Below are 12,369 nucleotides of genomic sequence, written 5' to 3' on the forward strand. Positions count from 1 at the left end.
ATAACTGCCAAAATAAAGGAAACACTTGGGTAAATGAGGGATATAAAGTATATTGAAAGCAGGTTCTTCTATACAGGTGTCGTTCCTGAGCAGTTCCTAAGCAATTAACATCCTATCATGCTTAGGGTCGTGTATAAAAATGCTGCCCAGATGCCGATTATTTTGGCTACCATGGCTATGCCCCAATAGGATGACAATGCCCCCATTCGCAGGGCACGAGTGGTCACTGAATGGTTTGATGAGCATGAAAACGATGTAAACCATATGCCCTGGCCATCTCAGACACCAGATCTCAAACCAAATGAACACTTATGGGAGATTCTGGAGGGGTTCCTGAAACACCGTTTTCCACCACCATCAACAAAACACCAAATTATGGAATTTCTTGTGGAATAATGGTGTTGCATCCCTCCAATAGAGTTCCAGACACTTGTAGAACCTATGCCAAGGCGCATTGAGCTGTTCTGGCTCGTGGTGCCCAATGCCCTATTTTAAGTCACTTTTTGATGGTGTTTCCTTTATCTTTGACAGTTACCTGTGGATAGTAATGCTTCTCCACCTTTACTCTCTGTCAGTCTGTCAGTCATCAATCAGTCAGCAACCTTCTTACAGCAGGTCCCTGTCTCGTCCAACTGAACTTTTCACTCGTCACAAAACAGGAACAAAATGTATTTTTAGGAATTCTCATGGAGATTTCCTTGTCTCATTTCCTCCTTAAAATGCTTCTCCTTTCCTCCTTAGGCTTCTTACTTACCAAGTGTGTTGTGTGAGGAAGGTGGGTGGTGCTGGGAGTGTGGAGGGTGTAGGTGTACGGCCCAGAGTGTGGAGGGTGTAGGTGTACGGCTTGAAGTGGGGGAGTGTGGAGGGTTTAGGGAGGGGAGTGTGTGAGAAATCTGGTTGGGGGGTGGAGCACAGGGGGTTCTCAGGCAGAACTGTGAGTTCCAGTCCGTGTCCCAACTGCCCCCCTATTCCATATAGTGTACTACTTTTGAATAGAGTCCTCTGGGCCCTGGTCAAAAGTAGTGCACTGTAAGGGAATAAAGTGCTATTTGGGACGCAGGCCTAGTCTGCAGCACTCCTTCAGTCACCTCTACTCTGCCTCAGCTTTGATATGAACACAGACACATTTCAATACACTTCAAGTGGGGGAACGCAGCTCCACTCAACGCTGCTGTGCTTCTGAGGTTGGTGAGAGAGTCCTGCTGAAGACATGATGCATACTGCACAATGTGTGCCATACTGTGTATGTTTGATCATGGTTTGTACATGAGGTGTGTGCGTGTGTGTGTTTGAAGCGTTACAGCTGTAAATCCTCTTTTGTTTTGGTTCGGCAGGAATAAAGGTGTCCTTATGGATTATGTGTGTGTAATTGTCTTGGACAGCCAGCCACACATAGTATTGATTTATACCTGTCTGTCTACCTGCCAGGTATGGTATGGTAAAACACACACATTCTTACACACACACACACACACACACACACACACACACACACACACACACACACACACACACACACACACACACACAGGCATGGGTGTTGTGTTATAATAGTCCTGACCTGGCCTTTGCTGTGCTCTGTCAAACAGAAACCAGAAACCTGAGTCCTGAGCTCTCTGCTGCCACTCTTGAATCACCTGAACCACACTTCCTGGCTTTTACTAAAAAAGTGGATTTACAGTTTGAGTAACAGCTAAGATGGTGTGAGTGCTGCTGAACGTCATGCTACGTTGTGTTGTTTAATACATTTTGACTCCCGCCAGTTGAGTGTGCTGTGAATTCCTGCTCTTTTATGTTTCTGTTGTGTTATGGAAGATGCAGACTTCCCAGTGATGCAGACTGTTGATTTGTTGCTTTGTATGTTTCTGTTGTGTTATGGAAGATGCAGACTTCCCAGTGATGCAGACTGTGGATTTGTTGGTTTGTATGTTTCTGTTGTGTTATGGAAGATGCAGACTTCCCAGTGATGCAGACTGTAGATTTGTTGGTTTGTATGTTTCTGTTGTGTTATGGAAGATGCAGACTTCCCAGTGATGCAGACTGTGGATTTGTTGGTTTGTATGTTTCTGTTGTGTTATGGAAGATGCAGACTTCCCAGTGATGCAGACTGTGGATTTGTTGGTTTGTATGTTTCTGTTGTGTTATGGAAGATGCAGACTTCCCAGTGATGCAGACTGTTGATTTGTTGGTTTGTATGTTTCTGTTGTGTTATGGAAGATGCAGACTTCCCAGTGATGCAGACTGTTGATTTGTTGGTTTGTATGTTTCTGTTGTGTTATGGAAGATGCACACGGCCCAGTGATGCAGACTGTTTGTTGGTTTGCTTGCCTTTCTTTTTGTGTTGTTTATATATTGTTGTTGGCCAATTTACTGTTTGTGCATTCATGCATACCTGTGTAAAGTGCCCGTGTGCATATGTGTGCATGTGCGTGCTCCTGTGTGTGTGTGTGTGTATGTGTATGTGTATGTGAATGTGTGTGTGTGTGTGTGTGTGTGTGTGTGTGTGTGTGTGTGTGTGTGTGTGTGTGTGTGTGTGTGTGTGTGTGTGTGTGTGTGTGTGTGTATTGGTGGATACTATCCCACTTCCTCTGATTCATATTCTGATACCATCCTAGAATAAACAGACAGAGGTCCCGGACTCACCTTACAGTGTCACACAGGGAAATCAAACCCATCCCATCCATCCTTCACAGAAACTCCCCCTGGGACTGGAATGCTCTGCTCCGGAGTCTTTTGACAAGAGAATCTGTTCCTAATGCCAGACAGGTTCAGATGTAGGTTCTTCATTTTAGCCAGTTTGCTAAAGAAGGAAAATCATTTCCTGCAGCAACAGGAAATGTGGATTATAATTCATTGACATTTGTGTAGTGGAAATTACAACCGTCAGATGACTTTTTCAACCTCAAATACAGTACAAGTTTTAAATATCCTACATTGCAACAGGGTCGTCAAATTAAGATCCTACATCTGAAGATCTGAAGATGTAGGATCTTAATTTGAGCCAGTTTGCAACAGCAAGAAAATTATCCTACACAACAGGAAATGTGAATTATTATGAGGATTATAATTGACATTTTTGCAGGGGTTGATACATTTTTCGTAAGTGAAAATCAGGTCTGAAATGGGGATCAAGGTGGAGGGTTAGGGTGAGGGGTAGGCCTTCCTGGTGATCGAGGTGGAGGGTTAGGGTGAGTGTGAGGCCATCCTGGTGATCGAGGTGGAGTGGTTAGTGTTAGGCTATCCTTGTGATTGAGGTGGACTGGTTAGTGTTAGGCCCTCCTGGTGATTGAGGTGGACTGGTTAGTGTTAGGCCCTCCTGGTGATTGAGGTGGACTGGTTAGTGTTAGGCCCTCCTGGTGATTGAGGTGGACTGGTTAGTGTTAGGCCCTCCTGGTGATTGAGGTGGACTGGTTAGTGTTAGGCCCTCCTGGTGATTGAGGTGGACTGGTTAGTGTTAGGCCCTCCTGGTGATTGAGGTGGACTGGTTAGTGTTAGGCCCTCCTGGTGATTGAGGTGGACTGGTTAGTGTTATACCCTCCTGGTGATTGAGGTGGACTGGTTAGTGTTATACCCTCCTGGTGATTGAGGTGGACTGGTTAGTGTTATACCCACCTGTTTTTTTAGGTGGACTGGTTAGTGTTAGGCCATCCTGGTGATTGAGGTGGACTGGTTAGTGTTATACCCTCCTGGTGATTGAGGTGGACTGGTTAGGTGGAGGGAACAGGGGATTTGATCTGAGGCCAACTGGTACTGGAAGTCATGACGATTTGGCTTTATTTAAACAACACTTGACGGAGTTCCCGTGGATGTAGAACAGAATCATTCATCATGTCTTATCTACGTCCTGAATGGCATCCTATTCCCTATATATTGCACTGCTTTTGACCAGAGCCCTATGGGCCGTATGGATCCTGATCAAAAGTAGTGCGCTATATAGGGAATAAGGTGCCATTTGTGATGCAGCCCATGTCTTAATGTTAAATGTTTAATATATTCCCTCCCATGGAATCCATCCCTACATTCCCAGAGAACCCCCCCCCCTCCTCCACCCCCCCTCCTCCTCCACCCCCTCTGGATTTTAAAGAGAGAGAGAGATAAGAGACTGATTCATTTTAAAAAATCCAGTTGAAAGAGGGAAACCACTGCAGTGCCCGAAACTAAAAAGGAATCCTGTACATTTAAAATAATGAAGCTTTTAAAATAAATGTTATAGCTTCAGATGACTCATATTTCCCTCTTATCTCTAACTCTCCAACTCCCTTACTGGAAGATGGGGTGGGGTTTGGGGGAGGGTTACATAAACCCTAAGTGTGCGATCTTTTCTCAAAATAGCCTACTACAGAGTCCGCCAGCCTGCTCTGCACAGCAGCATGTCTGTGATTAATTAGCAGGATGGGAAGAGCTTTTTAATGAATGTCATGCAATAAAGATGTGAAAGGCTAGCCATGAAATCATGATGAAACATTTGTTTGGTCTCTGGGAATCAGAGCTGGCTTGTATGGCCATGCTCATTTCTGTGGTTGTTAGCTGCAGCTTCGTGGTCTGTCATCTCATCTCCTCTCCTCAGAAGACTGGGCTGAGCTCCAGGCCCCAGGCAGACACGGCTGGGCTGAGCTCCAGGCCCCCGGCACCTACGGGCTGAGCTCCAGGCCCCCGGCACCTACAGGCTGGGCTGAGCTCCAGGCCCCCGGCACCTACAGGCTGGGCTGAGCTCCAGGCCCCCGGCACCTACAGGCTTGGCTGAGCTCCAGGCACCTACAGGCTGGTCTGAGCTCCAGGCCCCCGGCACCTACAAGCTGGGCTGAGCTCCAGGCCCAAGGCGCCCACAGGCTGGGCTGAGCTCCAGGCCCCAGGCACCTACAGGCTGGGCTGAGCTCCAGGCCCCAGGCACCTACAGGCTGGGCTGAGCTCCAGGCCCCAGGCACCCACAGGCTGGGCTGAGCTCCATGCCCCAGGCACCTACAGGCTGGTGCCACAAGCGGCTGGCTGATGGAGGGATAAGATGGAGCGATGGTCTGGTCTGAGCTCCAGGCCCCCGGCACCTACAAGCTGGGCTGAGCTCCAGGCCCTAGGCACCTACAGGCTGGGCTGAGCTCCAGGCCCCAGACACATACAGGCTGGGCTGAGCTCCAGGCCCCAGGCACCTACAGGCTGGGCTGAGCTCCAGGCCCCAGGCACCCACAGGCTGGGCTGGAACCTCTCACCTACAGGCTGGTGCCACAGGCGGCTGGCTGATGGAGGGATAAGATGGAATGATGGATGGGGGGTATGAGTCTTCCTGGGTGTTCTCAGTTGGAAACCCCCCTCCTGTCTTTGACTTCCTCTCTTCAGTCTGAAGCGCATCCATCTATCCTCTCGCTCATCTCATCATCCCTGGAGGAAATGGATCCCCACTCAGTCCGAGGAGAAAGAACCTCTCCAACTCTTTTATGGGCTCAAAGGAGCTCTGTCTCTTTAGGTGTCGTCATTTTAATGAGTTCCTTTTGAAATGGGAGGAACATGTGTGAGGGTGTGCACTTTGATATAGATGTGTGTGTGTGTGTGTGTGTGTGTGTGTGTGTGTGTGTGTGTGTGTGTGTGTGTGTGTGTGTGTGTGTGTGTGTGTGTGTGCGCGCGTGCGCGTGCGTGCGTGTGTGTGTGCGTGCGTGTGTGTGTGCGTGCATGCGTGAGAAAGAGATCTCAAGTTTTGATTTGTGTCATGTGTGTGTATTTTGTGTGGTTTGTGTTGGTGTGCTTAATGGGGTTTGCTTATTGTAGCCTACACTTAACAGTTGGATACAAACTGCTTTAAAGGCTGTGGTTCTGGCCAGTCAGAGAGAGAGACCGGGAACAACTCTGAACACTTTAACTGGGGGCGTATCTTCAAAAGTGCCTGGCTAGTGTACTGCTTTTCAACAGAACCATATGGGACCTGGTCAAAAGAGAGACTCGGAGATCAAGGCTGTGACTTTGTTTGGGTTTTATAATTCAACACTGTCTTTGTGTTTTTGGGCTGTATAGCATCTATATTAAAAGAGAATGTCACTATTTTGGAACCTAATATGTATCTAATTTGAGGCTCAGCAAGTAACTCGCTGCTTGGGTACATTTTTCAAAACCAAGTGAAAATGTAAAAAAAAGTGTCTGGAACCTTCTACGACATTCCATTTACATCAAACATACATATTATCTTCCTAAATTGTGACATTCTCCTTTAATATTCCCCAGTATAAAATATCAGGAAGAATTAGAAGGTCAATATTTACAAAATGACTTAGACACAGTAGTACTGAGACACGGTAGTACTGAGACACGGTGGTACTGAGACACGGTGGTACTGAGACACGGTGGTACTGAGACACGGTGGTACTGAGACACGGTAGTACTGAGACACGGTGGTACTGAGACATGGTAGTACTGAGACACTGTATTGAGACACAGTAGTACTGAGACACAGTACTGAGACACAGTAGTACTGAGACACAGTACTGAGACACAGTAAAATGAGTGACTCATACTATGCAACTCTGAAATGTCTGTTTATGACAGGGAGCATCTTGTGGTCAGATCTTGTTGAGGACAGATCTTGTTGAGGACGGATCGAGTTGGGGACAGATCTTGTTGGGGACAGATATTGTTGAGGACAGATCTTGTTGGGGACAGATCTTGTTGAGGATCATCTTGAGGACAGATCTTGTTGAGGACATATCTTGTTGAGGACAGATCTTGTTGAGGACAGATCTTGTTGAGGACAGATCTTGTTGAGGATCATCTTGAGGACAGATCTTGTTGAGGACATATCTTGTTGAGGACAGATCTAGTTGGGGACAGATCTTGTTGGGGACATATATTGTTGAGGACAGATCTTGTTGAGGACAGATCTTGTTGAGGACAGATCTTGTTGGGGACAGATCTTGTTGGGGACAGATCTTGTTGAGGACAGATCTTGTTGAGGACAGATCTTGTTGGGGACAGATCTTGTTGAGGATCATCTTGAGGACAGCTCTTGTTGAGGATCATCTTGAGGACAGATCTTGTTGAGGACAGATCTTGTTGAGGACAGATCTTGTTGAGGGCAGATCTTTTACCCTCTCTGTAACCATTTCTCAGAAAGAACTTCAATGCCTTAGGAGTGTTTAAAATGCTACACTGACGTATGGAATGTGTGTGTGTGTGTGTGTGTGTGTGTGTGTGTGTGCGCTTGAGTGCCTAACCCTCCCGGAGTGGACTCAACACAGTACAGTGGGTGAAGGCTGGGCAATTGTGTTAGCCGTCATCACAGCCTGACCCAGGCTGTTTAAACTTTTCTCTCCCCCAGGAGGCTGTTATAACAGGCCTGCTCCCTGAGACCACCTACTCTGTCACCGTGGCAGCCTACACCACCAAGGGGGACGGGGCACGCAGTAAGGCCAAGGTGGTCACCACCACTGGAGCAGGTGTGTACAGCTACACACACACGCACACATGCAAGCACACACATGCATGTGCGCACACACACACACACACGCACGCATGCACACACACACACACACACACACACACACACACACACACACACACACACACACACACACACACACACACACACACACAAACTGCGCTGACCAGCTGGCAAGTGTCTTTACTGACATTTTCAATCTCTCCCTGACCCAGTCTGTAATAGCTACATGTTTCAAGCAGGCCACCATAGTCCCTGTGCCCAAGAACGCTAAGGTAAACTGTTTAAATGACTATCGCCCCGTAGCACTCACATCTGTAGCCATGAAATGCTTTGAAAGGCTGGTCATGGCTCACAACAACATCATCCCAGACACCCTGTATCTACTCCAATTCCATACCTCCCCAACAAATCCTTATTAGCCGCAATCTTTATTGCAGTCAACACTGCCCTCGCCCTCCTGGACAAAAGGAACACCTATGTGAATATGCTGTTCATTGACTACAGCTCAGCGTTCAACACCATAGTGCCCTCCAAGCCCATCACTACGCTAAGGACCCTGGGACTAAACACAGAAATTACAGTGGTAGGTCTGATCACCAACAGGGATGAGACAGCCTATAGGGAGGAGGTCAGAGACCTGGCAGTGTGGTGCCAGGACAACAACCTCTCCCTCAACGTCAGCAAGACAAAGGAGGTAATCGTGGACTACAGGAAACAGAGGGCCGAGCATGCCCCAATTCACATTGACAGGGCTGTAGTGGAGCGGGTCGAGTTCCTCAGTGTCCACATCAATAAGAATCTATCCTGGTCCACACACACCAACACAGTCGGGAAGAGGGTACAACAACGCCTCTTCCCCCTCAGGAGGCTGAAAAGATTTGGCATGGGCTCTCAGATCCTCAAAACGTTTTACAGCTGCACAATTGAGAACATCTTGACTGGCTAAGTCACTGCATGGTATGTATGGCAACTACTCGGCATCTGACCGCAAGGCGCTAGAGGGTAGTGCGTACGACCTAGTACATCACTGGGGCTGAGCTCCCTGCCATCCAGGACCTCTATACCAGGCGGTGTCAAAGCAAGGCCCTAAACATTTTCGAAGCCTCCAGCCAGCCAAGTCATAGATTGTTTTCTATCTTACTGCACCTCCAAGTGGTACCGATGCAGTCTGGAACCAACAGGACCCTGAACAGCTCCTAAATAGATAGTCCGGGTAGATATTTGGTTAGCTATTTAACTGTCTGCATTGACCCTTTTCGAACTACCTTTTTTGAGTCATCACATATGCTGCTGCTACTGTTTATTATCTATCCTGTTGCCTAGTCACATCCTAGTTATATGTACATACTGTATATATATATATATATACATTTGAAGTCAGAAGTTTACATACACTTAGGTTGGAGTCAATAAAACTCATTTTTCAACCACTCCACAAATGTCTTGTTAACAAACTATAGTTTTGGCAAGTCGGTTAGGACATCTACTTTGTGCATGACACAAGTCATTTTTCCAACAATTGTTTACTAGCAGATTATTTCACTTATAATTCACTGTGTCACAATTCCAGTTGGTCAGAAGTTTACATACACTAAGTTGACTGTGCCTTTGAACAGCTTGGAAAATTCCAAAAAATTATGTCATTGCTTTAGAAGCTTCTGATAGGCTAATTTACATCATTTGAGTCAATTGGAGGTGTACCTGTGGATGTATTTCAAGGCCTACCTTCAAACTCAGTGCCTTTTTGCTTGACATCATGGAAAAATCAAAAGAAATCAGCCAAGACCTCAGAAACAAAATTGTAGACCTCCACAAGTCTGGTTCATCCTTCGGAGCAATTTCCAAACGCCTGAAGGTACCATGTTCATCTGTACAAACAATAGTACGCAAGTATAAACACCATGGGACCAGGCAGCCGTCATACCGCTCAGGAAGGAGACGCGTTGTGTCTCCTAGAGATGAACGTACTTTGGTGCGAAAAGTGTAAATCAATCCCAGAACAACAGCAAAGGACCTTGTGAAGATGCTGGAAGAAACAGGTACAAAAGTATCTATATCCACAGTAAAACGAGTCCTATATTTACATAACCTGGAAGGCCCCTCACCAAGGAAGAAGCCACTTCTCCAAAACCACCATAAAAAAGCCAGACTACGGTTTTCAACTGCACGTGGGGACAAAGATCGTACTTTTTGGAGAAATGTCCTCTGGTCTGATGAAACACAAATAGAACTGTTTGGCCATAATGACCATTGTTATGTTTGGAGGGAAAAGGGGGAGGCTTGCAAGCTGAAGAACACCATCCCAACCGTGAAACACTGGGGTGGCAGCATCATGTTGTGGGGGTGCTTTGCTGCAGGAGGGACTGTTGCAATTTACAAAATAGATGGCATCATGAGGAAAGACAACTTATGTGGATATATTGAAGCAACATCTCAAGACATCAGTCAGGAAGTTAAAGCTTGTTTGCAAATGGGTCTTCCAAATGGACAATGACCCCAAGCATACTTCCAAAGTTGTGGAAAAATGTCTTAAGGACAACAAAGTCAAGATATTGGAGTGGCCATCACAAAGCCCTGACCTCAGTCCTATAGAACATGTGTGGGCAGAACTGAAAAAGCGTGTGCGAGGAAGGAGGCCTACAAACCTGACCCAGTCACACCAGCTCTGTCAGGGGGAATTGGCCAAAATTCACCCAACTTATTGTGGGAAGCTTGTGGAAGGCTACCCAAAATGTTTGGCCCAAGTTAAACGATTTAAAGGCAATGATATCAAATACTAATTGAGTGTATGTCAACTTTTGACCCACTGAGAATGTGATAAAAGAAATAATAGCTGAAATAAATAATTATATTATTCTGACATTTCACATTCTTCAAATAAAGTGGTGATCCTCACTGACCTAAAACAGGGAATTTTTACTAGGATTAAATGTCAGGAATTGTGAAAAACTGAGTTGAAATGTATTTGGCTAAGGTGTATGTACATTTACCCCTCCCTGCACATCGACTCTGTCATGGTGCACTGTATATAGCCAAGTTATTGTTACTCATTGTTTATTTATTAATGAAGGCAGCTACAGCTTGAAAGTGACAGGGCTGTGTAAGTTAAGGCCTGTGAGGGTTTTAGTTTTTTAGAGAGAGCATGGGAAGTTGAGTTCATAGAAAGTTGAGAAGAAGTAGGCCCGGTGTGAGTTTCCGTGATAATGTCACTGCAGTCCAAACTACAAACTGAACAGTAGTACTCACTTTAACTGGCTTCACCTGAAACTACCCTCTTACTCTGACTACACACTATGGCTGCCTCCATGACTACACACTATGGCTGCCTCCATGACTACACACTATGGCTGTCTCCATGACTACACACTATGGCTGTCTCCATGACTACACACTATGGCTGTCTCCATGACTACACACTATGGCTGTCTCTATGACTACACACTATGGCTGCCTCCATGACTACCCACTATGGCTGTCTCCATGACTACACACTATGGCTGTCTCCATGACTACACACTATGGCTGTCTCCATGACTACACACTATGGCTGTCTCTATGACTACACACTATGGCTGTCTCTATGACTACACACTATGGCTGTCTCCATGACTACGCACTATGGCTGTCTCCATGACTACACACTATGGCTGTCTCCATGACTACACACTATGGCTGCCTCCATGACTACGCACTATGGCTGCCTCCATGACTACACACTATGGCTGCCTCCATGACTACACACTATGGCTGCCTCCATGACTACACACTAAGGCTGCCTCCATGACTACACACTATGGCTGTCTCCATGACTACACACTATGGCTGTCTCCATGACTACACACTATGGCTGCCTCCATGACTACACACTATGGCTGCCTCCATGACTACACACTATGGATGTCTCCATGACTACACACTATGGCTGTCTCCATGACTACACACTATGGCTGTCTCCATGACTACACACTATGGCTGTCTCTATGACTACACACTATGGCTGTCTCCATGACTACACACTATTGCTGTCTCCATGACTACACACTATGGCTGTCTCCATGACTACACACTATGGCTGCCTCCATGACTACACACTATGGCTGCCTCCATGACTACACACTATGGCTGTCTCCATGACTACACACTATGGCTGTCTCCATGACTACACACTATGGCTGTCTCTATGACTACACACTATGGCTGCCTCCATGACTACACACTATGGCTGTCTCCATGACTACACACTATGGCTGCCTCCTTGACTACACACTATGGCTGTCTCCATGACTACACACTATGGCTGTCTCCATGACTACACACTATGGCTGCCTCCATGACTACACACTATGGCTGTCTCCATGACTACACACTATGGCTGTCTCCATGACTACACACTATGGCTGTCTCCATGACTACACACTATGGTTGCTTCCCAAATGGTACCCTATTCCTCATGTAGTTCACTACTCTTGACCCATAATACTCTGGTTAAAAGTAGTGCACTATATACAGTAGGGCAGGGATGGGCAACTATGATGGGGGACACAAAAACACGGAACTCATCATGTGGGGCTGCAGTAGCTTTCGGTCTGCGTACCCACAGAAAATAATATATATATTTTTAGCTTTAAAGTTAATTTCCTGCAATTCTGTACATTTTGCCATGGGGCATAGAGAAAATTTTGCCATTTTAAAGCAAGTTTGCTGCAATACTACGAATTTTACCATGGGGCAGAAAGAAGATTTTGCAATTTTAGAACTCATTTCATGCAGTTCTACTAATTTTGCCATCGGGCAGAGAAAAAAATAGGCAGTTTTACAACTAATTTCATACAATTCTACACCTACACAATTTGCCATAGGGGGAGGTAAATGTTTGCAGTTTTTAATATGATAACTGATGATCAATGGGCCCACCCCGGGCGGTAATTCCACCATGCTTACTACAAGTT

At 46.2% G+C, this 12,369-nt stretch overlaps 1 protein-coding gene across 1 annotated transcript in view; it reads left to right on the forward strand.

Annotated features, from left to right (window-relative positions):
- ptprfa (protein tyrosine phosphatase receptor type Fa) overlaps nt 1-12,369 on the forward strand; it is a gene marked incomplete in the record, with an annotated part of 146,376 nt that overhangs the window by 72,102 nt on the left and 61,905 nt on the right. Inside the window, 1 exon segment of the mRNA XM_029707766.1 lies at nt 7,298-7,415. Coding sequence (XP_029563626.1) covers nt 7,298-7,415 — 118 coding nt within the window.

Source organism: Salmo trutta, chromosome 22 (assembly GCF_901001165.1).
Source record: "Salmo trutta chromosome 22, fSalTru1.1, whole genome shotgun sequence".
NCBI lineage: Eukaryota > Metazoa > Chordata > Actinopteri > Salmoniformes > Salmonidae > Salmo > Salmo trutta.